The 26,840-nt window shown below is 51.8% G+C and overlaps 2 protein-coding genes across 16 annotated transcripts in view; one reads left to right on the top strand and one right to left on the bottom strand.

The window, feature by feature from the left end:
- STX3 (syntaxin 3) overlaps positions 1 to 26,840 on the bottom strand; it is a 130,150-nt gene that overhangs the window by 70,141 nt on the left and 33,169 nt on the right. For 8 of the 14 annotated variants that reach the window (XR_015142449.1, XR_015142450.1, XR_015142451.1 and 5 more), the window contains exons 3-9: positions 25,597 to 25,696; positions 24,782 to 24,856; positions 23,689 to 23,756; positions 20,776 to 20,884; positions 19,642 to 19,715; positions 19,403 to 19,537; positions 17,615 to 17,725 (exon numbers count right to left, since the gene is read on the bottom strand). Coding sequence is in view for 11 of the 14 variants with exons in the window: in XM_086341878.1 (XP_086198004.1) it covers positions 17,615 to 17,725; positions 19,403 to 19,537; positions 19,642 to 19,715; positions 20,776 to 20,884; positions 23,689 to 23,756; positions 24,782 to 24,856; positions 25,597 to 25,696 (672 nt within the window). In the remaining 3 variants the exon portion in view is untranslated. Of the gene's footprint in view, positions 1 to 8,797; positions 10,451 to 11,032; positions 11,125 to 11,636; positions 13,462 to 16,034; positions 16,137 to 17,391; positions 17,503 to 17,614; positions 17,726 to 18,429; positions 18,894 to 19,402; positions 19,538 to 19,641; positions 19,716 to 20,775; positions 20,885 to 23,688; positions 23,757 to 24,781; positions 24,857 to 25,596; positions 25,697 to 26,840 lie in introns of those variants that run through there. The other 6 variants (XM_086341886.1, XM_086341883.1, XM_086341884.1 and 3 more) reach the window with 6 other exon arrangements.
- On the top strand, positions 4,309 to 8,574 carry MRPL16 (mitochondrial ribosomal protein L16). 2 transcript variants are annotated; one of them, XM_086341891.1, is made up of 4 exons: positions 4,309 to 4,435; positions 4,761 to 4,826; positions 6,581 to 6,729; positions 8,203 to 8,574. In XM_086341891.1, the coding sequence occupies exons 1-4, from the start codon at positions 4,381 to 4,383 to the stop codon at positions 8,392 to 8,394; spliced, it is 462 nt and encodes a 153-aa protein (XP_086198017.1). In that variant the 5' UTR covers positions 4,309 to 4,380; the 3' UTR covers positions 8,395 to 8,574. The 2 variants fall into 2 exon arrangements, with proteins under 2 accessions (XP_086198017.1, XP_086198016.1); XM_086341890.1 differs by having other exon boundaries at positions 7,909 to 8,574.

Genomic DNA, 26,840 nt, shown 5'->3' with positions numbered 1-26,840 from the left:
GGCCACCAGGGAAGTCACCCAGGGTACACTTTAAAGTATGGCAAAAGCAATACAATATTGTAAAGTTAAAAAATAAAATTAAATTTAAAAAATAAACAAATAAATAAAGTATACTCTTTCTCCTCGGGGAGTTTCATGGGGTTTTCAGAGGGCACACTCCTCACTGCAGAGGACATCGCAGGTGCCTTGATGCGGGCACATCCATCTCTGCTGAACAGTTGACTGTTGCCTGTAACTCTTCTCGCTGGCCCTGGCCATCCATCGGTACAACTCCTCTGGCTTCTTTCTCGTCGCCTCTCCAAGGGGTCCTGCTGGCCGGGACACAAGAAAACTGTGCCCTGCACGGGGGCCCCCTTCCGGTCACCCGCATAGTCACACCTTTGACTTGACATCAGTGCAAACTCGGCTACTTCCTTCTACTCTGAAGCTGCAGGCTGCTTTGGTCAGCCTCCAAACACAAACTTCCCCAGTCTTGTGTCAACGAGATGATCTTGAACTGCCTCTCACTGAGCCTCACGGAGCACTTCATCCCTGACCAGCCCGGAGGGAAGTGAAACTCACAGAATATCAACTCTGTCCAAAGAAACCCTTCTTGTCATCACCAGTTTCCCCTGTCTTTTTTTTATTTTTCCAGTGCTTCTTACAGACTGGGGCTTCCCTGGTGGCTCAAATGGTAAAGACCCTCCCTGCCTGCAATGCGAGAGACCAGGGTTTGATCCCTGGGTTGCGGAGATCCCCTGGAGAAGAAAAGGGCAACCCATTCCAGTGTTCTTGCCTGAAGAATCCCATGGACAGAGGAGCCTGGCGGACTACAGTCCATGGGGTCCCAAAGAGCTGGACATGACTGAGTAACGAACTACACACTAGAGGAGAGTGAGTAGCTAAGAATAGCAAAGCCAATCCCTATCAGCTCCTTTATATTACTAAATCCAGATTAGGAAGCTCAACTCCTCCATCTGAATTACAGGAATTATCACATACCTTGGGGCCTCAGGCCAAACTGAGTCAGAAGCAATTCTGTGTTAAAGTCCTGTTATAAAGATAACACTGGATGTGGTTTTCCACCTGTCACATTGGCAAAGCTCTAAAAGAACTTTCACAGCCTTTCCCAGAAAGGGTGTGTGTGACAGTCATGCCCATACATTGTTGGTGAAGGCTAGTTTATGCAATTTTATGAGGCAAGGCGATTTTAAATAAATATCCCTTTGATCCAGTGATTTTTCTTCGGAATTTGCCCAATAGAAATACCAAAACAGTACCAAAATGGTATGAATAAGGATGTTTCTTATAGCATGGTCTATAATAACAGACTTGTAAATAACTTGACTAAGCCGCAGTAGGGATTCATTTACTATGTTGAAACCATTCATAGACATACCATGGATCTCGTATGTAAATTCCAAGACAAAAGCAAGAACAGTAGTTGTCATGGATCCCTCTTGGTCAAACAATTAGAAGTTGATCCATTCTTCGTGCCTGTTGACTCACTCCATGAGAAATGCTGGAAATAACTCCTTTGTAAAACTCTAATAACCCCCCAGGAGTCTGACTGACTCTAATTTAGCTGGAGAGCTCTGGGACATGTGGAGACACTCTCGTGCCTCTCAGGGCAGTAAGGGAGATACTCAGCAGATACACGTGCAATGAAGGGAGACTTCTCTGAGCCTTGTTTCCACCATCATCTACAGAAAAAAGGGACTCCAATACGATAACCTGTGTGTGTGTGTGTGAGAGCGCTTGGTAGACAGCAGATCTCTCCAGTATGTTCATTATTAATACTGTGTTAGAGCACAGCATGTCTTTAATCTACCTACTTGTTTTTGGCTGTGCTGGGTCTTCCTTGCCGCACACGGGCTTTCTCTGCTAGTGGGGAGCAGGGGCTGCTCCTGGTCGTGTGCGCAGGCTTCTCACTGCCGTGGTCCTCTCGTTGCAGAGCACGGGCTCTAGAAGTTCGGGCTGTAGCAGCTGGGGTGTGACGGCGCAGCTGCAGCTCTCGGGCTCTAGAGCACAGACTCAATAGTTGTGGCGAACGGGCCCAGCTGCTCCGAGGCGTGTGGGATTCTCCCAGGCCAGGGATCAAACCTGTGTCCCCTGCATCGGCAGGCGGATTTTTAACTACTGGATCACCAGGGAAGTCGCCAGTGCATTGTTTTTGTTGTGGAAAAAACTAGGGTACCACTGCCCTTGTGGAAATGCTCTACACCGTATGGAAACTAAATGGGTTTATTAAAAAAAAAAAGCTGATATTAACTAGCCCCTCGAGAAGGTTCTGTGGGCTTCCTGAAGTGGAGACTGCATGGTTGTTTATTGCATTATGATATTCTGATTAGAGTCTGATAAGCAAAAATCCAGTATTTTTATTAAAATGAGAGCATGCACATGTGTGTGCACACGTGTGTGTGTGCATGTTCCGTGCGCCATGAGTGTTGTGTTCAGTCAACACCTGGACCTGGGACTGGGCTGCAGATTTGTCATCTTCATCTCTGGAGTTTAAGAAATTAAAAACTGAGGTGTTAGATAATTTTTATACAGATCGGAAAATTATAAATCTCAGTGCGTACTGGCCTGGAGAATCCAGAAACAATGCCTTGTGCCTGTACTCTACTCTTTAAAATTTCGAAGTGCTCGCAGAGCACAGATCCCCAAACTTGATTAGGTGTTAGAATCACTGGGAGGGCCAGTTCATGACAGGAATTCCTGAACCTCATCTTTAGAGTTTCTTTATAAGTAGGAACCAGATATTTACATGTTTAACGAAGGCCTGAGGAAAGTCTGAAAACCAACTTTTGGGAGATGCTAGCAAACATTCCAACAAAACTAAGTCTGTCAAGATTCCCTATTTTGCACCATACTGTATAGTAAATCATTTAATCCCTGAACCTCATTTTCCTACAAACAACTAGCCCTGAACTATCAGAAGAGAAGTGTAAATAAACAGCTGTGAAAAATTTGAGGGGAAAAATAATTTTCTGTGATCCAGGAAGACCTCAGGTCCATGATTCCATTTTTCACACCCTTTATTTATTCTTCTCATATCTCCATGTTAGCTGTTTATATTCCCATCATATCCTCTGTACATAAATTCATAAAGATAGGATCACTGGATTTTCATATTTGTAGCCTCCATTGTACTTAACTCTTACAAAGAAAAAATAGATATTATAGTTACTACTTAAATGCAGAAATATGAGTTAATGTTTAGTTCTTTTAAAATAAGTAATGAGGTAGACGTTTCAGGGCACCAAAAGACTTAAGAGTCCAATCAACGAGTGCCTGCACTGCAGGTTTATTCTCCACCCAAAACAATATTATACAGCATTCAGCTTGAGACTTTTAAATGCCTGAGCACGTGGGAATCGCCTGAGTTTTGTGGAGAGGCAAGGAGAGCACAGAAGAGCTGCCCAAAATCTGACCCAGGCCGGGCAGCTGGGGGTGGGGGGCAGTTTAACCCTTTCAGAGCTGTTCTTGGGACAGAAATGAGTGGCTGCAATAAAACCCACTAACTCATCTGATACAGATTCAGCGTGCAGTCAAGAAGTATATAAAACTGTGGGAAGGGAGGGTTCTCCCAACAGCTCTGCGAGATTACAGGTTTTACTGTTGCCATTTACGAAATTAATCCTTGGAGAAAGACCACGCGCGGATTTAGCAGGACTTAAGTACAGTAGACTTGGAAGGAAAGTTATGACCAACCTAGATAGCATATTGGGAGAAGGCAATGGCACCCCACTCCAGTACTGTTGCCTGGAAAATCCCATGGATGGAGGAGCCTGGTAGGCTGCAGTCCACGGGGTCGCGAAGAGTCAGACACGACTGAGTGAGTTCACTTTCACTTTCCACTTTCATGCATTGGAGAAGGAAATGGCAACCCACTCCAGTGTTCTTGCCTGGAGAATCCCAGGGACAGGGGAGCCTGGTGGGCTGCCGTCTATGGGATCGCGCAGAGTCGGACACGACCGACGCGACTTAGCAGCAGCAGCAGCAGCAAAGCCAGGACGAGGCGCATTCAGTTTCCCGGGAAACGTTAAGGTAATCATGCCTCCGTCGCTTTTTCCCACTGTCCCGGGAGGGAGGAGGGACGAGAGGCGGTGGGTTGCAGTGAACCGCACGGCATCACCTGGCCACGCGCGCCCGGCTCTCTCTACGCAGTCCGCGGAGACAGCGTCCGTCCCTGCCGGACCCATATCGGGACGGACTGCCAGCCCCCGCGGGCGCCAGGCCGGAATCCAGGTGCCGAGCCTCCGGTTTCCTTCACTTCCACCCGGGACTCTCTGCGGCCTGGACCGGCGCGAATGCAACTTCCGGCCCGACGGCGTGGCGGCTGGAGCAGCTTTGGACTAGGCTCCCGGGCGTCGCCTTTGGCGGCCCCGCGCGCGGACCATGTGGCGGCTGCTGAGTGGCGCCCGCGCCCCCGTCCTGCGAGCGACCCTGTCAGGTCAGCTGTCCCCTGTCCCCCAGGCTTCACCCCCACCCCCCCGTCGTGTGTCTCGCATCGCCTGAGGCCCCCTCGCGGGTGCTGAACCGCAAGCGGGCCTGCAGCGCCCTTCGCCCCTCACGCGGAGAGACTCGTGCAGAAGCGTCTGCGCGACGTGGGGTCGCCCCCGAGTCCCCTGCCGGTCCTTCTCGGGGGCCGAGAGCCTCGGGTCTCCCAGAGTGGAGCTCGCGGCCCACAGGACAGCTCTGTCAGGAGCGTCAAGGCGCAGAGCGCGTCAGGCCCTGGGCCTGTCGCCTTCGGGGTTTAATCTGACCTTTCTTTGTAGATTCGTGGGCAGCGCCGCCCGCGCGTGCCGGCCTGAAGACGCTGCTCCCGGTGCCAACGTTTGAAGGTGAGAGCTTATCTGGCTTCTGGTTTATAAGCCTTTCCTGTGATGGAACCTAGCGGGGGGTGGGTCAAGAGCCGGCGTTTCCTTGTGCCCCCATTCCCATTCATCCATTCAGTAGTCATGTGTTGAAGGCACACTCTATGCCAGGCAGTGTTCTAAATGCTAAAATCGTTAATGGATTATCTCCCCTATGGCCTACCACTGGTGCGAGACCCGCAGCCCCCTTCTCAGCTGCACCTAATTGGCCTCCAATTTAGACTTCTGATGTTTGCTCCAAATGAGGTCACATATGTGCATGTACCTATTGTGTGAGAAGCATTAATTTATTAATATAAAGTCAAGGTAAGCCACAATTTGATAAATCTTACACTTTTTAAAATATATTGGAAATCTCAAAAATAGATGCCTGGACCTCTGAAGGCCTCATCTTGGACACATAACTGTGAAACTACTGCACCCCTGGGGTGCATACAGCCTTGGAGAGGGGAGAAAATGTTACAAAGTTTCTCTGTTGTGTGCTCAGCCCTGTCTGACTCTTCTGCAACCCCTTGGACTGTAGCCCACCAGGCTCCTCTGACAATGGGATTTTTGCCATTTCCTTCCCCAGGGGATCTTCTTGACCCAGGGATCAAACACACATCTCCTGCATTGGCAGGCAGATTCTTAACCACTGAGCTGCCAGGGAAGCCCAAGACACATAGAAATGGCAGGGGGCAGTTTTTGTAGTCCTTAAAGTCTCCTGTTTTATATTTGACTCCATCACAGACCCATGCTTATTTTACTGTGGAAATAACTGTAAATGACTTACAAGTTAATTTTTTTCCATATTGTCAAAGTGGCAATATGTGTCTTTATCAGGTGTACTGTGTGTGGCCTGGGTTTCAGCCCACCTACCTTCACCGGGCAAGCACATGGTAGGATATATACAGCTCTCAACATGAAATGCCCTTGAATAGAAAGAGCAAAGAGCATTGATCAAAGGAGTACTAGGTTGTAAGTCTCCCAGTAAAAATGTGGCAAGCAGGAGAACTTGGCTACTTTTATGTACAATATAGTAGCATACTGTCTGGCTTTGCTGTTTTAACTGGATGGCCCAGATCAAATTATAAAATGTCTCCAGGCCTGAAGTTCCTCTTCTATAAAATGGAGAGATTAAAAGCACTACCTTCCATTTCTTTATCTGGATTATAGTTATGTGTGTATGTTTGTGTGTTCGCTTTGTGATAATTCACATTTTTTATTGGACCCTTTAATATACGTGTGTTAAACTTTTAAAAGTTTAAAAAATTTAAGAAGGAAGCCTTAAAAAAAAACAGGGCTGTAAAGTTGTTTTGAAGATTAAATGAGATAATGCATGTAAAGAATTCAGCTTAATTCCAGCACACAAAACATTCACATACACAAAAAGATGTTACCTCGGGTTATTTTGTGACTGTCTCATATCTCTATACCTTCCCTAACAGTCCCTTTAGGGTAGGCATTTTAAAAAGGCATTTTGGTTGTCAATTTAAAACTTTGCTATCTTAAAAGGTTCAAAAACATTTCTATCAACAGCTGTCATAGTCAGAAAATTCCAGTGTCAATGAAAGCACCCACAAGGTAAATCTAACACACTTTTGGAATTGTTGTTGAGTGGTAACTTTAAGGCTTTGACCTGGTGGTTATGAATCTTTCTAGGAAAAAAATGAATCCTTCAACATTGACCGAAGTCAAATCCTTTGGTTTGACTTACTCTTGGTTGTCTGTGCTCCGTGTAGGTGTCTCCATTCCTGAAAAGCCCAAGCTGAGATTTGTCGAAAGGGCACCACTTGTGCCAAAAGTGAGAAGAGAGCCTAAAAACCTGCGTGACATACGAGGTCCTTCCACTGAAGCCACTGAGTTCACAGAAGGCACTTTTGCCATCTTGGTGAGTTCAGCGTCACACGGCTACAGGACGGAAGCCAGGGACCAAGACAGACTCCTTGGGTTCCTTCTGGTCTCTTCCTCCACAGCTTTCACTAGAACTGCCACCAGCAGCTCTTTAAACTGATGTGCAGCACCCAGTAAGCATTGAGTCATAAATGTTTTTAACATTTATGAGTGAAAATAATGTAAAAGCAGGAGACGGAAGAGGTTATCTCATTTATCCCATAGTCAGACTGTGAGATCTCCTCAAACCTCTGATCAAGATTATCCATGATTTAGTATGTGGGCTGCTAAGTCACTTCAGTCATGTCCGACTCTGTGCAGCCCCATGGATGGCAGCCCACCAGGCCCCGCCATCCCTGGGATTCTCCAGGCAAGAGTAGTAGAGTGGGGTGCCATTGCCTTCTCCCAAGTATGTGGGATGTCTAGACATATCCTACTCATCAGGTAGCGTCTGTGAAAACTTGACGTCGTTACCTACACGATGGCTGTGGACGCCGGTTTAGTTCCCACCAGGCAGCCAGAGGTTTTCAAGTCCGCTTCCCAAAGCCTGTCCAGCCAGCGCCTGCCAGCCTTTCAGCACCTCGGTCTGCTCCGCGGTCCTCTCTCTGCCCAGCCACACTGGCTTCTGCTCAGGCTCACTGTGGGCTTCGCATGTGCCATTCCTCTGCCTGGAATGCTCATCTGTTTCCCTTGGCTGGTTCGTTCACTTCTGGCGTTAGCTATAAACGTCACCTCCTCAAAGAGGTCTTCCCTGGCTGTCCATTGAAGTGGGTCCACACTTGTTCTCCATTATTATCATACCCTAGGCTTTTCCTCCACCGTACTGATTAGAATGTATATTTTTACTTTCTTATGCATCATTGAAGCCACAGTTTCCATAAGAGACATAAGAATAGCACCCAGGCGTGCTAAGTCGCTTCAGTTGTGTCCAATTCTTTGCGATACTATGGTCTCTAACCTGCCAGGCTCCTCTGTCCATGGGATTCTCAAGGCAAGAATATTGGAGTGGGTTGCCATGGCCTCCCCCAGGGGATCTTCCCAACCCAGGGATCGAACCTGTCTCTGTTATGTCCCCTGTATTGGCAGGAGTGTTCTTTACCACTAATGCCACCTATTAAAACACAAATGAAGGGTATCTAAATTTCCATGTGTTTCTAATGCTTCCATTCACTTCTAGGCACTGGGTGGCGGTTACCTCCACTGGGGGCATTTTGAAATGATGCGCCTGACAATCAACCGCTTCATAGACCCCAAGAACATGTTTGCCTTATGGCGAGTACCAGCCCCATTCAAGGCCATCACCCGCAAGGGTATGGGGCAGCGCATGGGGGGCGGCAAGGGTGCCATCGACCACTACGTGACTCCTGTGAAGGCGGGCCGCCTCATAGTTGAGGTGGGCGGGCGCTGCGAATTCCAGGAGGTACAAGGCATCCTTAACCGAGTTGCCCACAAGTTGCCTTTCCCTGCCAAGGCCGTGAGCCGTGAGACTCTAGAGAAGATACAGAAGGACCAAGAGGAGCGAGAACGGAACAACCAGAACCCCTGGACCTTTGAGCGCATAGCCACCGCCAACATGCTGGGGATACGGAAGGTGCTGAGCCCCTACGACCTGACCCACCGGGGGCGGTACTGGGGCAAGTTCTACATGCCTGAGCGCGTGTAGTGAGGCTCAGGAGCAGGAATCCGCGCCTTCGTGCCCCTGAGCCAGTCCTTCGGGCCTTTGGGTACCTCTGATGTCCTAACCGAGGAGCAGCATATGAACAGATGCTCTGAAAAACTGTACGTCACCTGTCGGATTCTTTTAAGTACATTATATTAAAGTTTGAGCGTTAGCTCAAAATGATGTAACTTCTCATTGGTCACTCAGTCCCTTAAAGGATTAAGAACCAGACCTGACGGACTGGTTCTCAGCGGGAAGAGGAATGTCTTCAAGGCTAAATCACGTTTCCTTTTCCACCTCTGATACAAGTCAGCCTTTTACATACACACACTTCAGGAGCTAGTTTTTATGCCACTTGCCTAGTTACAAACTTTTACTGTTTCTGGAAAAACAGAGAAAACAGCAGTGCACAGAGTAATTGACAACATTTATTTATGCCCAGCTACCCATCTTCTCAGTCACGGAAGGGGGGATGTTGGACAATGTGGCAAGAGACATGCCCTTGCCTTTTAGCGAAAGGAACTGATAGAAAAGCTGAACGCTGTGGTCTTTGCTAGGCGGGAAACCCTCTGCGGATGGAGGGTGTTTGGCTCTGCGTCTGTGTCCCTACAGGTCCTAGCACAGTGCAGGGGCCGCCCGGTAGATCCCTACTGCTGAATGAGCGAGGGCCTGGGTCATTCAAAGGCCCATGGGCCCAGCTCCGTGTTTGCCTTGAACAAAGTTCATCTGTTTTTCAGAGCTAGCTAGCAGTGGTGGTTATCCTGTATGCAAACCAAAGGAGATACAGATTGATAGAGATATTAAACCGTTTGCTTTGAAAGTGGGCAGAAAACAGCACAGTGACTAAAGTGTCCATTTTTTCACCCCACTTTCTTAAAAAGTTAGACTTGATGGCAGAATAATTTACTTTCCAAAGTACAGACTCGTCTAAGCAGTTGAGTGGTCCTCAAGAATCGCCTACTGTGATTTTTAATGTATTTTTAGTGAATCTCTTGTACAGTAACTAATCACTGAGCTGCACAGGAACACACCTGAACCGTGAACAGAGGACAGTGTTTGGACCCGTTTGTTGTACACACGTTGCTGGCCAGTGCTGCCCGTGTCAGCTGGCAGCATGAATCAGAAGGAATAGCGACGGGTTCATTTGGCCTTCTGACCTAACATCGTCATCTCTTTGTTAGGGCTCACGGAGCAGTGGTGGTGATGACTGTGGGGCATTCAGTCACAGCATAAACCTGTTTCTTTCAGGGTCCACATTTAATTACAGAACCACAATCCTGGGGCCAGCCATCTCCGCAAAGTAACAGCCTATTGACAACTCTCCTATCCCCACCTCCCGTAGATAAAGGACTTTAAGGTGTATGTTGTAGAAATGGGGGGTGAGGGGGCGCTCCTATACTTTTGTGTAAGTGGATCAACCCACTCTGGGGCATTTTCATAGACTTGTGATATAGATCATTTCCCACTGATGCCTTAAAGTGTTGAAGAATCAAATCCAAGGATTCATCCATAGCAGAAATCAGCATAGTAAAGTGGACAGACAGCAGCTGTAAGTGGCAGGCGCTGTGCTAAGCACTGTGGACACAGCAGTGAGGAGCCATGCTCAGGGCCTATCACTGGACAATAGCCTCAGGGACGGAGGCTCTGAAGAAGGACGGGGACGCAGGGTGGGTCAAAGGTGGGACCCGGAACCGGAAGTGCAGAAGCAGCAGCGCCCAGATCTAGTGACCCCCCGCGGTGAAGCCCTGCCCCCAACAGCTGACGTCAGGGGGCTCCAGCTCCGAGTCCATTTCCTAACCGGTCTCCTTCCTATGCGTTCTCCTCCTCGAACCGCCTTCCTAACCCACCGCAAAGTGCCGTACTCCCTGCCCAGTCGCCCTGCCTGCCGCCCAAGGCCATATTCTCCTAAGTCTCCCTTTGCGTCAGTTTGAATGGGGAGATGGTTGAGGTGCTGTGTCATACGAGGTTTCACAATGGAAAGAACTCGGGAGGAGTCTGCAGCGGCCCCACAGAGGTGGAAGAAGGACTGAGAAAGCAGGTGAGGGTCCATCTGTGAGGGCTGAAAGGACGACAGAAACGGAGGGGAGATCATAGATCACACGGTAGGGTGGCCGCGGCCAGGGGCACCACTCCCGTCTACAGGCGTGAAGGACGACTCAGGGCTGCAAAAACCTTCCTCACCTCGGAAGGGAAGAACGTTACTCTGGGTTCACCCTGTGGCCCTCTTCCAGAGTTTCAGGGTGCTTCTAGTCAATAACGAATTTGTTCTCTACCATTCCATGTGCCAAAGCCTTCTCTAAAGGAGAGCCTTCGCTCCAGGAGGACCTTTGCTGCGGGAGGGCCTTCGCTGCGGGAGGGCCTTCGCTACAGGAAGCCAACACCCTTAGGCAAAGGATTCCCAGCAAAACCCTCTGCTGCCAGACCTGCTTACGGGACAGACCGCCTCTTTCTGCCTCCTCGTCCACCCATGCTCTCCCAGCTCCCTCTTCACTCGTGTCCCTGTTTCTCGGTTTTCTCCAACCGTTAACCAGCACCCAATCCCACGCAGATTAAGGCACCGGGTGACAAGCCTTCAGGACACAAGCATCTCAGGTGAAAAGCCTGACCCCCTCCCCACCGCTGGCCCCCAGAGATGGCTCACCTTTTTGGTTCTTTTCAGGCAAATATGCCCCCAATAGTAGAAGCTAAGATGATCGCAAGGATAACACAGCAGATCATGATCATGATCTTCTTCTGTTCTTCCCGACGAGGAAAGAAAAAGCACGTGAGAAATGACGTCACTGCCCAGAGGGTTGCAGAGGAAGGCAGACGGGGATGGGTCTGGGCGTGGAAGTGGATGTGAAGGGAAAGGAAGATGGATCTGGCTTCTAGAACCCAGGATGCTAAGAGACATCACCTCTCAGTGAGAGAGTCACAGATCTGAACAGCAAGCTCAGAGGATCGTTCTGCTTTACGGCTACATCACATCAGGCTCACCCCACTTACCCCAGAGCCACGGATATTCTCAGTGAGTAAGCCAAAGTCTGTTGGGGGGAATCCCTTGAAATCTAAGATCCAAATACATGGAACTTTACAGTGCATTCTTTGGGAGTTAAACCATTTTCAAACATTAGAACTTTGGATCCACCTGCTCTAGCACGCGGTTAAAAATTTTTTTCACCCCTTTCCAAAACAAACACAAGTCACCACCTGGGGCAGCCCATCAGCAAGTGTTTCACAGGGACCTGGAGCCAGAACTCTTCACAGTCAGTATATAGAGTCATTTATTTTTAAATTAGCAATTAAAATTATCCAGTTTACATTAAAAAAAAAAACAAAACAAAAAAACCCTTCACTTGTATCCAAATGATAAGCCCCAGGCCCTAGTCTCAGGAGAGCAAAGGTCTGATTGGAGCTTGGCTGCCTGCATTGCTGGAGCCAGGCCTGAGTCGGACATCACAGCCACAGGCGACGGGGGCCCCTCGGCTCCGTCCGAGTGCTGGGTGCTGGCTGAGTGAGTGGCCCTGGCACAGGAAGGCGGGGTGCCTGGGTCAGGCTGCTCCCCTCTCCTAGAAAGCACTAAAGTCAAAGCTGAAATACGAATCGGGAGCTGGCCGGGACCAGCCGGGAGTCTCGGGGGCTCACACTGGCTCAGCACAGAAACTACGCTTAGAAATTTCCTGGCTGTTGTTTCCTCCATGACGAGTGGGGGCGACAAGGAATCTATCAAGTCCACTAACCTGGGAGCGGGAAGAACTGCTGAGTGGATCTTGGCTTCCCGAGCTGGCTTAGTCCTGGACACAGGACAGCCCCACGGTCGCGCGAACGAAACCAGGCTGCAACGTGGTGTTCTCAGGACAAGCCCAGCCCCGGCAGCAAGCAGGGAGGAGTGGCGAGCTCGTCCCTCCTCCTGTCTGCTAGCGGGACCCGCCTGGTGCCCACCCCAGCCCTCTGGGTGGTCTGAATGCTTGTGCAGAAGACAGCAAGTTTCCCAGTGACATGAGAAGATCACGTTTCTACTATGATTCCTGATTTTTAGCCTAGCTCAAGTTATTCTTTTGAAGTTAGAAAATCCTCATTTCCAGTTCCCTACTTCCTGAGAGACCCATGCATATATGCACATACATGTCATACACAGGATTATAAAAATACATCTGGACACATGAAATGCCTGAATACTCACAGCTGCTCCCATCTGAAAGCTCCCCAGAGCCTGAGCCTCAAGCACCTCAGCACCGGCTGATTTTACAGGCCTGGTTACTCTGGGCCTCCCCGCAGTGGCTTCTCAGCCATTGCTCTAACAGTAAACAGCCAGCTCCCCAGACCCAGACATGAGAACGGTGACCCCACAGCCCAGCCTGCACAGACCTCAGATGACGGTCTGAGGCAGTGCGCCCCTGAGTCCACGTGAGGAAGTACAGCAGAGACAGAGGTGGAAGGTCGCCACGGAGCTCAGCACACCGAGAGCTTCATTTCAAGGCTACGCTTCAGAGAAGGCAGCTTCCGAGACCACAGCGACCTCTGCCCATGCCTCCTGCTTTCAGACAAGGACAATAAGCTGGGGGGACTGGGATCCTGCCAGGCAGGAGACTCAGGCCCGAGTCTTATGTTGCCAAACTTGGAAGAATCCCCTTGTTTTGTTAAAGATATCCCACTTTAAAACAAACTGTTACAATTCTGGGGAGAACACTCCATGAGGTAGACAGTACAGCACCTTGGGGAGGTCTCAGGTAGGCTCTCCAAGGCACAGGACAGTTTGACACATCGGAGCGGAGACAGAAGCTGGCTTGGTTCCTACAGTCCAGGAGAAGGCGCTTCAGGGCCGGTGGGGCAGGAAAGGCGGTGAGGGAGCTCAGGCTCCTCCCGGGCGAGACCGTTTGCGGGTCGGGTCCAGGGGTGGTTACAGGGAAACAAAGGAACGGGGCTCACTCTCTCAGGAAGGCCATTCACACTGCTCCCATCTGAAGGCAGGGGTGGCGGCCACACCAGGCTGGGGTGAAACCAGGCTCTACAACAGGTTGGGGGGGAGATGCTGGTCGGGTCAGCGCCCCGGGCGACGGCAAAGAGCGACAGTAAGACTCAGCCACACACCTGGAAGGCGGAGAGGAGAGGTGAGCTGCAGACAGAATCGCGGAAGAGTCAACACCCACCCGACAGCCGACAGGCATCCGCGACGGGGCCCGAGGTCAGCGCCCAGCATGCCAGAGCCCAGACGTTCTGGTCTTATTGAGTCGCTCGGTTGTATCCAACTCTTTGTGACCCCACGAACTACAGCCCGCCAGGCTCCTCTGTCCATGGGGTTTCCCAGGCTAGAATGCTGGAGTGAGTTGCCATTTCCTTCTCCAGGGGATCCTCCCGACCCAGGGATTGAACCCACATCTCCTGCTTGGCAGGCGGATTCCTCACCCCTGAGCCACCTGGGAAGATCCAAAAGCCCTGTTACAAGAGAGAGAGGGGAAAAAAGGGAAACCCCTGGGCCTCTTAGAACCCTTCCCAGGGGTGTCGGCTCCGTAGATGGACGTGTGGGTAGAGAGGCACGGTCGCTGGAGAAAGACACCCGTGCTGTGTGCAGGGCCCCCATCAGCTCCCGAATGCAGCTCAGAGGCTTGCTGGTACTGGAGTCTCCTACGCTCTCTGCCCACCCAGCCTGTCTTAGAAGCAGAAAGGCACAGCGAACAGGACACGGAAAAGTCCTGGAGGCCTGTTTCGGCTGCTCTACCTTGCGAGCTGAGCAGGCTTTGGGCAAGTTCCTAACTTCCCTGAGCTCCACCGAGATTCCCCGATGAAAATGGGGGTGATGCCATTATCCCTGAGCACAACTGGGGAGCACAGACATAGGGTGTCTTCTGTTACGAGTTCTGACTCCCGAGTCCAGGCCTGTGTGCCAGTTGGCCTGGACTCGGTCAGGGAACAGGGAAGCAACGCAGCAAGGGCTCAGCAACTTAGCGTCTTAGAAGTCGGGTAAGTCAGCTAAAAACAATGGATTGATCTGCCTCCTCATTTTACAAAATGATTTACATTCTGAATTCCTGGAATTAGGAATGGTGAGAGGCCCTGTGAATTTGGAAGACATCTCTCATCCGTGGATTTGGAGAGATACTGACTATTATGCCTTTTCTTAATGTTAATATCCTTTCCAGGGGGATTGTGAAGAGTCAGAACAAAATTCTACAAACAAAAAAATGTCAAGGACTAGAGTCCAAGTACCAGGAGGGGGAAAAAGCAAATCAATTATTTATGAGAGATCAGTCACCTGTATGTCTCAAGAAGTTGAATGGTTAGGGTTAAAACCAATAATCTGACTTTGAGATCCTCTAGTCACATGGGAGGAGGAGGAGGAAGAAAAGGCAAAAGGCAAAAAGCAAAGGCCAGCTCTGGCGTCACATCCATGTGTCTGTCACCTCAGGGACCCGCCTTCTGTGAACGTGTGAGAAAGGGGAAAACACGCAAGTTCACCATACTCTTAGTCACAGCAAAAGAATAACAGCAAACCTCCAACGCTGGGAACATGTTGAGTAATTGAGGGTATATTCACAATCTTGTTGAACTTGAGAGTCCCAAAGAGATTTGAGTGTTGTGAAATGATGCTTGTGACCTTGTAACTGGGTACCAAACTGTTGATAACACAGTCTGAATGATGTAAAACCACATCCGAGTGTGTGAACGTGCCATACGATTATCAGCAATAATATTAAAAGTTAATTCTGTTCACCTTTTCAGTGTTTACCAGCCTGTTTTTAACCATACATAATGCTGTGTTTTAGTCAGAGAAGTACTTAAGAAGTCACAGATGTCTTCACAGTCCCAGTAACAGGTCTCTCTCGCCATGCTCCTGCTACGTACATGGAACCCTGAGTCAGTGGTCAGCTCTATTGTTTTTACCAGCTTTTTTTACAAATCAATATCCTAAATTTTAAAGTCACCATCCTCTAAGGCTCTCTAGACTTTACAGACGATGATAAATGCCCACCTTGTTTTATGAGGAGTAGCTCAGACATAGAATTCCCCTAGGTCCACTGTTAGCTGTGTGCTCACATTTGGCCCTGTTACTTAACTTCTCTAAGCCTGAGCATCTTCACCTATAAAACAGAGATGATAACAGCGCCTGTCTCCTGAAGGCGGTGTGAAGGAGCCAGTGATGCCTGTACTAGGTGTTGGCACAACTGCACACTCAAAAAACCTTAGCGATCGTATCATTTGAGATCTAGCCAGTCAGCCACTCACAAAACCCTACAGCCATGAATCCCGATTCAAAGCTCCATTTACAAGGAAAGGAAAGGGAAGGCAAAGCCCATCAGCCCTTGAAAGACAGCGAGAACTCAGACGACATACCCCAGATCCCGGCTGGAGACCACACCCAGCTGAGGAGCAGGCTTGCTTGGGATGGGGAGTGAAGATGAGGTGCTCGGGAAATGAAGAACACATTGACACAGGAGCGAGAGCAGGCCCAGACCCCTCGGGTACAAAGCAAAGAGAGACCAAGGCCGGCTGCAGCCAGGACCCAAGAAGAGGACGAGACGGAGGTGAGAGCAGGCACGGGACTGACAGTGCGGAGCGCTCGGCGCGTCCGCAGAACGCCGTGAGAGGAGACGCGACCGGAAATCCCAGGCTAGGTTCTCAAGAGCGAGCCGGTCCAGAGTCCCGAGAGCCTCCCCTTTACTTACATGTCAGCGCGGCCGCCCTTACTTCAGCCCAACGGAAAGTCCGATAATCAACGCTAAAATGCCCAGCAACACAACCACTATCACAATGATAATTACCAATTTCTGGAGAGAGGGATAAGAGAAATAAAAACAAGTCATCATTACAAACCACCAAAAAGCCGGAGTCAGCCATCCAAAACCCACCTCTGCACCGGAAGCCTCTTACGGCCCCAGAGAGAGTGAAATGAACAGCTGACATCGCTACATAAAGACGTCCCACTGGGCTCTCGTGTTTAAGTTGCCTCTGCACTAGCAGTGCCAGCAGGTGCAAACACGGAGCCTCCATCAGCTCCGAGCTCACGCTGCAGCCCTCACGTGTGGGCACACGTGGCCACAACCGTCACGGGGTGTCTAAGCAGCAGTAAACCAAGATACAACGTGACTGAGATTTTCCTTTTCAGGGGGGAATATGAAGACATATTTGACACAGTCCTCCTAAATGCAAACTGCCATCCATCTCTCCCCCAAAGAACACTCCCACCTGTCAAACCCAGGACAGTGACTGAGGGTCTGAAAGTACAGGTCCTATTGTGAACAGGACAGGATTCATCATGTGAAATAACTTCCCAGCTCCCTAGACACCTGCCCAAGCAACAGGTAAAGTTGGAAGAAAAAGAACTGAAGAATGAAAATATCAGAGCACAAAGTCAGAAAAGAGCAGGCTAAAAAGCAAACCCCACCACAGCTGGCTACTGCAGTGACTGAGCAGAGATGCTCCAAGCAACAAGGGCACCAGAACTAGAGGTGGGGGCGGGCACTGGAGCAGGGTGAGGTGACGGGAAGAGCTGGGCTGGAACCCGAACTTGAATCCCAAGTTCCTACGCTTCCTAGGTGGCCAGGGACTTCAGTGATTCCCAGCTGTTTGATCTACAAGTAGAAAGCACAGGTGTGCCCTGAGAGAGAGCGTTCACATAGCCATCAGCACATAGCTGGGTTCACGGTGGGGAAAAGAGATCAAAGAGGACAGGTGTGGGCTTTCAGAATGGAAGGCAGTGCAGAGGAAGTTTCCGAAGGGCAGAGGAGCCACGTGTAACACCGGACAGACCAATAGCTCTGTCCAGCGGACCAGCAGGAACACTGGGCAGTGACGGGTCCACCCTGCAGAGCTGCCTGCCAGTGTGGGCTCTTGGGTGGAGATGGTGGGAGCCAGATCCATGCGGGACATGCTGGGGAGGGAAGGGGAGCTATTCTCCAGGGAGAGCTGACGAAGGCTCTTGGAGGAGGCCAGACAGAGGAAGGCAGGGAGATCTCAGGGACATGGATGGGGGCGACCAGGGAGAGGAGAAGCTGGCCGGTCCCTCCGAGACGCGGGGCTCACCCTGCGAGCTTCACTCTGATACTTGACCGCCTTTTTGGTGTCTGCCACGGCCCGCTCCACGAAGCCCACGGACTGGTCCATGTTGTTCTCAATACGGTCAATCATGGCGCCCTTTCCCCGGATGCAAGAGGTGGTGGCAGCAGAGACAGACACAGGGAGAGGGAGGAGACAGCAAGAGAGCGCACACGATGGACCCTGTCCTCCGGGGGCGGCGGGGGCTCACCTTCCGGGCCTGACCCTGGTACTTGACGGCTCTCTTGGTCTCCTCCCGAGCCTTCTCCACGTGGTCCACCGTGTGCATGACATTCAGCTCTATGTTATCTAACATCTCCCCCTGCGGAGGACAGACTCCGGTCACACCCTGGACACACACCCCGGGACGGTCCCAGCTCGCGTGCAGAGGCCACAGGGACACCTGGAAACCTGCCCGTGCAGCCTTCCACGGGGTAACCCCGCACACCTCCCCGTGATTGCCAGTGCTTTCCCAGGCCGAGGCGGCGGTCACCGGCCCCGAAATATTCAGTCAGTTACTTCTCCGTGCGAGACAGCGTCTGCACGCCAGGAGCATGTGGTCTAGATGCCTGGAATATCCTGAAGGGTCCCCAGCCCCTTTTTTTTAAAAATGAAACATGTGAGAAGAGAAGCCAGAATACATCTCTCTCATGTTGCCAGGAGGCTGGCCTCTTCCTGGTCACTCAGATCTGAACCAAGTTCATTCAGCCTGAACCGAGTGCCCACTACTACAGAAAGTGCCTGGCGCACGGTGGGTGCTCAGTAAACAGCTGAGGTGGGGATGCTTGCTTTCTCTAAGGGATCCCCAGGCCCTGTAAGTAACAAGATGTTGGTTTTACCTGAGTTATCTGGTTAAGAGATCATGGTATCTTCGCAAGATTCCCGACCCTCCCCAGCTGCTACTTCCTGACCGGAATTCGGTCTTTCCAATTGATTTCTGTGCATCTTAAGATGGGAATTCCCTCCACCCACCTAGACCTTCATTGCATACAACCCCTGGCTTTCTGCAGAGAGAACGGCACTTACCATCACTTGAATCTCAAACCAGTTCCTCGGCAAGGCAGTGTGGGGAGAAAAAACAAGAGCGCAGATGGAGGGACAGGAGGAACAGTTTCCAAGGGCGGAAGGGGATGGAGCAGAGGTGCCCGGGCCCAGAGCAGGAAACGTGTCAAAACCAGCCACGCGGCGCTCGGGCTCCATTAGGATTCCTGCTACACGGGAAGCAGGTTCCGATCCTTTCCAGGTGGCAGAGCCACTGCGAGCTCATGGTGAGAGTGGCTCCAAACCGTTACACGTCGGTGAATTTAACTGCATCCTAAGAAGCGGGAGCCACGAGATACGTGACACTGACCCCACAGGCAGGGAACAGAGCCGTCCGTCCCTGGGCAAGCTGGCCCAGAACAAAACAGGCTGTCAAGCTCAGCGCCGTGAGGGACTCGAGTTTTCCTGCTGGTATTATTTTTGCTGTCCCTTCATTGCTTTTGTTGTTCCTCAGCAAAAAAAAAAAGTCAACATTTTTGGAAAAACTCACACAGAAGAAAAAGCAAAAATGGGAAAACACAAAAATCTCCGTTATACCTAAATTTTCGCCATAAACTGGGGGAAAGACCCCATGTTTTCAGTGTCACCAGTGAAACACCGATAGTTTCTATCAGAAGAGTGTTTTAAGGCATCACCATTAAGAACCCGTGTCACTAATGAAAAATAACGATGATGATCCCAAGGCCGGAGGGAGCAGGTACGTTACAGAGCACTTCAAACCTCACGTTACTTGGACATGACTTCCAGGCCAGAGTAACCAGTGGGAGTAACGAGGCTGCAACCGCCCCAAGTGTCAGCATCCCGGTGCCTTCCGCGATCGGGATACTGGGAGTCTGGGACTCCACTACGCCAATTCCCGATGCTTCTCCCTCCCCACTCAACCCCCGCGGCTTTCTCAGAGCCCCCCCGCCCTCCTCAGGAAGCCCCCTCCCTGCCCCCACAGTACCCAGTGCCTCACCTGGTTCTCCACCAACATGGCGATGTCCATGAACATGTCGTGAAGCTCCTTGATGCTGCTCTCCAGCCTCACGATGTCCTTGTGCCGGCCCTCGATCTCACTGAGGGCTTGCTTGGAAATCTGAGAGTCGATGATCTATGGCGGGCCGCAGAGAAATGGACCATCGGCCCCCAGGCCCACCACAGCCCCCCGGGGACCCCTGCAGGACTCCCACCCCCCAACCCCACACCATCACTCACCCCAGAGGTGAAGATGGCAGGGTTCCCACTCTCCAGCATCTCCTCCAGCTCCTCGTCGGTGGTCTTTTTGCCGGCTTTATAACAAAAGGAGAGCGTCAGATACAAGATCAAAGCTCATCATTTCAAAAGTTTCCTGAAAACGGCCGTGTTCAGTCGCTCAGTTGTGTCCAACTCTTTGCAACCCTGTGGACTGTAGCCCACCAGGCTTCTGCCCGTGGGACTTTCCAGGCAAAAATATTGGAGTGGGTTTCCATTTCCTCCTCCAGTGGGTCTCCCCAACCCAGGGATCGAACCCACGCCTCCTGTGTTTCCTGCATTGGCAGACAATTCTTTATCACTGAACCATCTGGAAATCCCAGTGGGAGCACAGTAAGTTTCACTCTAAAGCCGTGGCCTTTATAAGTCTGCTCGCCTTTCTCCGATGTCTCCCCTAACCCAATCCAGCCTCAACGTTATCAGCAATTACCCTCCTGAAGTCCACGTCTGATTATATTCCTTTCCAGCTCGGAACGTCTCCCGGCCCCCTTCAGTCTGCCATGGGGTCCAAAGTCCTCAGGACAACGGGCCAGTTCCCAGGTGAGCCCTCCCTCCAACCGTCTTACCCCCACCCTGCTCCGCCCAAGCGCGCCCTGTCCCCAGGCCCTGGCCGGCCTGCCCTCCCTGCCTGTGACCGAGTTCATTCAGTTCTCAGAGCATGTTCCACGCTGCGGGGCCCTGATTGCTACTGATTCCTAAAGTTACTGACTCCTAAAGTTACTGATTCCTAAAGGGCGAGGCTGTATTAACTCCTTTACACAAACGGGGCAACCTGCACCATTCTCTGCTGTCAAACAGGCAGCAAAGATGCCATGAGCCCCAGGAAGCAGGGCTGTGTAGCAGGTATTTCCCTCCATGGATGCGGAAATGCTGGTTCCCATGGCAACCAACGCTTGGACCTGGTAGCACAGAGCCACCCTTTTCCAGCCTAAGACACGACATCCAGGCGGCGGCAGTGCCGTGAGCCCCGTCCTCGGCTGGGGCGCAAAAGGGAAGGCAGAAGCCACCCGGAGGCCCCGTCTCCCTGGGCTTGACGACCGGACAGACCACCGCCCGACAGGCCAGGAGTGGGGCACAGAACGCGCTGCAAACACGCACTGATCTCGAGCTGCCGCTGGATCCGCCCTTTGCTGCGCTCACGAAAGTCCACCTGGGCCTCGTTGTACTTGGTCATCACCTCCACAAACTTCCGGGACAGGACGGAGTGCTGCGGGGACAAGGTCAAGGCCGTGAGCCCCCAGGAGCGAGGGGCACGGGCTCAGTGCCCCGGCCCCAGCCTCGCCCACGGCAGCCCCGGACCCGGGACCGCGAGGCCAAGGGCAGCTCTTGGTGGGAAGGCAGACTTGTGCAGCCACTGGGAAACTGGAGATTTCGCAAAAAAAAACTAAAAATAGAGCTACAATTTGACCCAACATTTCCAATCCTGGGTGTGCGTGTATGTGTGTGTGTATGTGTGTATAAAATATGTGTACATATATATATATATGTATAAAAAAATACTAATTCAGAATGACACACGCACCCCAGTGTTCACAGCAGCATTATTCACAGCTGCCGCGAGACGGAAGCCCGCCAAGCGTCCATCAACAGAGGACTGGATAAAGACGATGCGAAACACACACGTACACATGCGTGCACAATGAAATACTACCCAGCAATTAAAGAGTGAAATCTTGCCATCTGTGACAACCTAGATGGGCACAGACGATATTATGCTAAGTGAAATAAGTCAGAGAAAGACAAATACTGTATAACATCACCTTATATATGGAATCTAAAAACTACAACAAACTATGAACATAACAGAGAGGAAGCAGACTCACAGATACAGAGAATAAACCAGTGGTGACCAATGGGAAGGTGGAGAGGGGACAGACGGGTGGGGGTCAGGGAGAGGGAGGTACAAAGGCCTGGGGTCAGAAAGGTTCGAGGATGCATTTTACAACAGGGGGAATATAGCCAAGATTGTGTAGTAACTGTAACTGGAAAGTAACCTTTCAAAATTGTAAAGAAATTAAAAAAAACAAACAAACCCAAAGACCAGGTACAAGACTCCGTGTTTTTGGCTTCCTAACTTTACACCACGGGGAAAGTCAGCTCACCTTTTCAAAGCATGTTTTCACTTATCTGTTAACCTGTCTTGCTGAACTCACAGAGTAATTGAGGCCAAAGGAGATACTCTGGGAATCCCAGAGGCCTTGCCCAACTCCCCTCCACATCCCAAGACCCTTGTGTTCTTACCCAAACTGATCGCCCAGCTTTTCCTGCTTCCAATCTTGCTTCTGACTCAATGCATTCCATCAACAGCCCTGGTGCCTAAACTCAAATCAATCATCGTTTTTATTCCTTGCCCACTTCTCAGCATCAAGACCCAACAAAGGTTTTTCCTTTGCCAAATCACCAATATCTACACTTTTTTTAAACCCACCATCACCAGGCAAATTCAGACCAAAATCATTGCAAAAACCCAATGGGAGACCCACGTGCCCCACGCTGAGCCAGTTTTCAAATGGCTACCAGATTACCTTCCTAACAGACTGCAACCAAAGTAAGTGCACACCAGCTAGCTGATCAGATCCAAATTCCTGAGACCGCAGTCACAGGCCCCTGGAACATGGCACTGGGCTCTCTACCAAAAACTCAACGCCCACTATCCTGTGACAAACTTTTGTCTCTAGACAGACTGTTCTCTTCATGTCTGCCCCTACCCACCCCACACCGCCCTACTCTACACACACCACTCCTGCCCGCAGGCCTCCAAGGGCAACTCTCCCTGAGCCTGCCCATGCCGACATCCTGCCCGTCCAGGGCCCAGCCTCCTCTGGGCACCTCAGTCCTTCCAGGCTCCTCCAATGCTGGGAGCACAAGGATCTGGTCCCGTCCTCCTGCCCGCTCTCCTGCGGGTCAAGTGTCACAGCCTCCTTGTGACACTGGCACGTCACGCCTGCTCTTCAGTGACAAGGGTCATATCTTTGACGACCGCCAAACAGCCTGACTCCAAGCTGGACAACTGACGCCCAACAGTCTCCAGAGAGAAGACTTCGGTTTCCTCTCCTGTAAACCAGGGAGGCTCACTACACCTTCGCCTGTGCTCTGGGAACCTCAGGCGCCTCCTGAGAGGACGGTGTGAGAGGGACCAGGCCTGGCCCCGACTTCGACCTGGGCAGCTCCCCTCTACCAGTTCTTCACATTGAGTTCCAAGTAAGGTCTGTTTGTTTTTAAAGATCCACAGCTAGAAAAGGGAACTCTCCTACACTGTTGGTGGGAATGTAAATTGGTGTCATTATGGAGAACAGGAGGGAGGTTCCTTAAAAAACTAAAAATAGAGCTACCATATGATCCGGCAATCCCCCTCCACAGATCCAGAAAAGATGAAAACTCTAATTAGAAAAGATACACAGACCCCAGTGTTCACCGCAGTACTACTCATAAGAGCCAAGAGATGGAAGCAATCTGTGTCCATCAACAGATGACTGGATAAAGAAGACGTGACACATGTATGCAATGGAATAAATGAAACACGGCCACTCACACAACACGGATGTACCCAGAGAGCATCTCACTTACACGCAGTAAGTCAAAGACAAACGTCATATAACATCACTGGTATTAAGTATGTGGAATCTAAAAACTAATACAAATGAATCTATTTACAAAACAGAGAGACAACAAACTTATAGTTACCAAAGAGGAGGTGGGGGAATAAACTACGAGTACGGGGTTAACAGACACACACTGCTATATATAAAACAGGGTTTACTGTATAGCACAAGGAACGATATTCAGTATTTAGTGATAACTTACAATGCAAAAGGATCTGAAAAAGCAACATACATATGCGTGTGTGTATATGTCATAACTGAATCACTTTGCTATATATCTGAAACTAACACCATATTGTAAATCAATTCTACTTCGATAAATACTTTTAAAAAATTAACAAGACTCCACAGCTAAGGGGAAAAAAAACTAAAGGATTGGGATAGATGGTTGTTAGGCCAAGAATCTCACCTGGGATTTCCGAATCCGAAGGTCTGCCGACGACTGCACCTCGTCTTCCTCAATGTGCCTCTCCATGCCTGGATGGGGGAGAAGGTTATTCCAGCAACACAGCCCCTGCTCCCCTCCAGAAGCTCACTGTGCAATGCAGCCTCCTCTCGCAGACACACACACCAGCCCCGGAGACGAACAGCAGGCAGGTCCCGTCTCAAAAGCCGGCTCATGTCGGAGCCCCAGAACACTTCACTCCAGGCTCTCCCTCAGCCACGTCTCAGCGCGGCAGTACAAATCCCTGCCCTGCCACGCCCCGACGTGTCTCCCTGGAAAAGCCACATGCCCTCAGCGCTCCTGTTCTCCGCTCTGTAAAATGGGTGCACTGCAGGGCCCCCCTCGCAACGCCAACATGAAAATCAAACACAAACATGCAGACGGCGGGCACAGGCTCACTGCCGGACTGGAAGCGGCCACCGAAAACCTCCACTCCACCCCCATGAAAACAGGCAGTACGGTCCGAAGCGGGCAAAGAAATGATACCTCAGGCTCAGCAACGCCGCTTTCTCTCCCTGACCAACGGCATGCACTCATTACCAAAGACAGTAAGTGGGGCAAGGATGCAGATGACAGCCACCGACCTAAGGAAGCTTCTGGGCTCCCAGCCGAACTGAATCTATGACAATGGCTTCCCAGAACACTGCCCTAACTGAGGGGGGGAGTGGGCGTGAGGGAGGTGGTACACGTGGTCCCCAGGAGATGCCTGCAGACGAGTCTATCTGGCATCCTCACATCACTAACGTCACTGTTCACACGCACGCAGGTGCTGCGGGAGGAAGCGGGACCAGGACAAGGCGAGGGGCTGAGCTAAGGGGCCCGAGCCACCAGCCACCGGCTGACAGCAGGCTTCCGCGCCCGCCCACAAACTCCAATTCTCGCCTCACTCAATCAGACACAGTTCTGGGGTATCATCCGTCATGCCAGAGACAGAGCCCAGATCACGAGCAAAGACGCCACGCGCGACGTCACCCCCGTGAGGAAGCGCTCTGCTCCAGGAGGGGTGGACCCCAGACGTGGGACGGCTGGGGGGCTGGCTGCTCCCTTAGCCCCTTACTCTTCAGTTTGTTCCGGACATTGTTGGCCCTCTTCTTGATCTCGGTCGTGAGCTGCTCCAGGTCGTCCTTGGTTTCTGGGTAAACAAAGGCCAGCAGCATCAGTTAGAAGAGACTGAACGCTTTGTCAGCGACAACAATCAACGGAGGAGGTGTGGTGCTTTCTCAGGCGTCCAGGGCAGTACGTGTTCCCAGGGGCTCCCCAGACACCCGTCATCAGAACACAGGGAGCTTAGTTTTTAAAGGCATTTTTCCAGGCACCCTGCCCTCGACCTACAGTGTAAAAACACCTCGTGGAAAAAAGGAGGGACTGGGGAAGCGTTTCAAGCAGAGAAAACAGCACAGGTGCGCCTTCCAGAAACCCAAAGCGGGGGCGGAGGTGAGGCACGCCAGCAGCAGCAAGAGTCCCCGCCAGCCACGAGAGGGGCTCGTTGGGAAGGAGACGAGAGTCTGGCCAAGTGGAGCCACAAAAAGCAGAGGTGATGGGGGCATCCCTGGGGTCCAGTGGCTAAGACTCTGCGTTCCCAATACAGGGGCCCGGGTTCCACCCCTGGTCAGGGAACCACATCCTACAGGCCCCAACTAAAGAGTCTGCATGCTGCAACACAGAGGGAAGATCCCGCGTGCTGCGTCAGAGAGCTGGCGCAGCCTAATAAACAGACGTTAACAGGGCAGTGTGAGCAGGAGAGGGTGAGGAGGGCGGGCGCTGACCCGGCAGGCACGCGAGTGTGAGGGAACACGCCCTCCGCTGCTGCTCTGAGGGGGACCCGAGGCCCAGCCGGGCCCAGCGGGTGTCTGAGCCCCGCGTGGCACTCACTTGGCTCGGGGATGGGCGCAGACAGGATGACACTGTAGAGCCTCTTCGCTTCCTCCACGTGCTCGGAGATCTTGTCAATGTTGACGCGCGTCTCCTCGATCTGTAAGTAGAGAGACCACAGCCTTGGCGTCAGGAGGGAGAGCCTGGCCGCAAACGAGGGGAAACGCTCAGCAGAGCTCCCCGCCCAGCGTCGGGGCTCGTGCAGGGAGGTGGTGACTCTGGGCAAGCCTTCTGAGGCCCAGCGGCCCCAGGGAGCGCCCGTCCACCATCCGCAGTCAGAGAAGGGCGCCGACAGCCGTCCACGAGGCTCCGTCTTCACTGCTCCGCGAGGAGAAGACACTTGCCCACCTCGGACGGGGGTCCCGGCTGGAGTCAAGAAGAGCCAGGAAAAGCCCAGGAAGCGTCAGCGGGAAGGGTCAGGACACCGGGCAGGTCCTCAGCTGCTCCGGAAGCGGGAGCCACAGTGAGTGAGGAGGAGAGGCAGGGAGAAAGGAAAGAGGCAAACAGCGAAAGGGAGAGAACGAACCCGGAGAGTGAGAAACGGGAGGGGGGGGGGCGGAGGGAGAGAAGGGAGAGGAGAGGCGAGGAGCCCGAAGCGACGGCCGCGCTGGGGCCCGAGCCGCCCAGCGCCCAGTGCCCTGGACACGCCTCCTACCAGGACCGCCACAGACCACCAGGACCCAGGAGCTGAAGCCGGGAGCGTGTCCGCTCTGTTCTGGTGCTCCTGACTGTGCCAGGCGTGTATGGGAAAGTCCCGGGGGCCTCCCTGGAGGTCCAGCGGCTATGACTCCCTGCTCCCGGTGCGGGGGGCCTGGGTTCAACCCCTGGTCAGGGAACTAGAGCCCACGGCCTGAAACTAAGAGTCTCCACGCCACAGCTGAAGAAGCTCCCGCACGCTGCGGCTAAGACCCGGTGTAGCCAAATGAATAAGAAGAAAGCACTTGGAGGCGTGCCTTGACCCACATGGATTCCGCCACCCAGATGTGAAGTTCAGCCTCAGCTCCATCCTCACAGGCACCAGGTGCCCCTCCGGGGGTGGCTGCAACGTGCGGGGCACGGCTCGTTGGAAGAGGTCTCGAAGCCTCCACATCCACCTGCCTGCCCTCCACAGCAAGGGGCACGCCAACACGGCCACAGTCAACAAACAGAAACCTCATAACATACCACACAGGAGGGTCTTAGCCCCTGCAATGCAACGGAAAGACAACTCACGATGCAGCTTCCAGCAGCCCTTTCCTCCAGTG

Source organism: Bos grunniens, chromosome 15, assembly GCF_055505025.1.
Source record: "Bos grunniens cultivar Pamir isolate PY7600 chromosome 15, Bosgru_T2T1.0, whole genome shotgun sequence".
In the NCBI taxonomy this organism is placed as follows: Eukaryota; Metazoa; Chordata; class Mammalia; order Artiodactyla; family Bovidae; genus Bos; species Bos grunniens.
The sequence above is the reverse complement of the archived record's forward strand: the minus strand, read 5'-3'. Positions and strand labels throughout refer to the sequence as shown.

Bases quoted from the DNA above. Each gene is read 5' to 3' on its own strand.
- MRPL16 (XM_086341890.1), top strand. From the start codon at position 4,381: ATGTGGCGGCTGCTGAGTGGCGCCCGCGCCCCCGTCCTGCGAGCGACC. The intron at 4,436-4,760 runs GTCAGCTGTCCC...CTTTCTTTGTAG, and splicing joins CCTGCGAGCGACCCTGTCAG to ATTCGTGGGCAGCGCCGCCC. The intron at 4,827-6,580 runs GTGAGAGCTTAT...TGCTCCGTGTAG, and splicing joins CCCGGTGCCAACGTTTGAAG to GTGTCTCCATTCCTGAAAAG.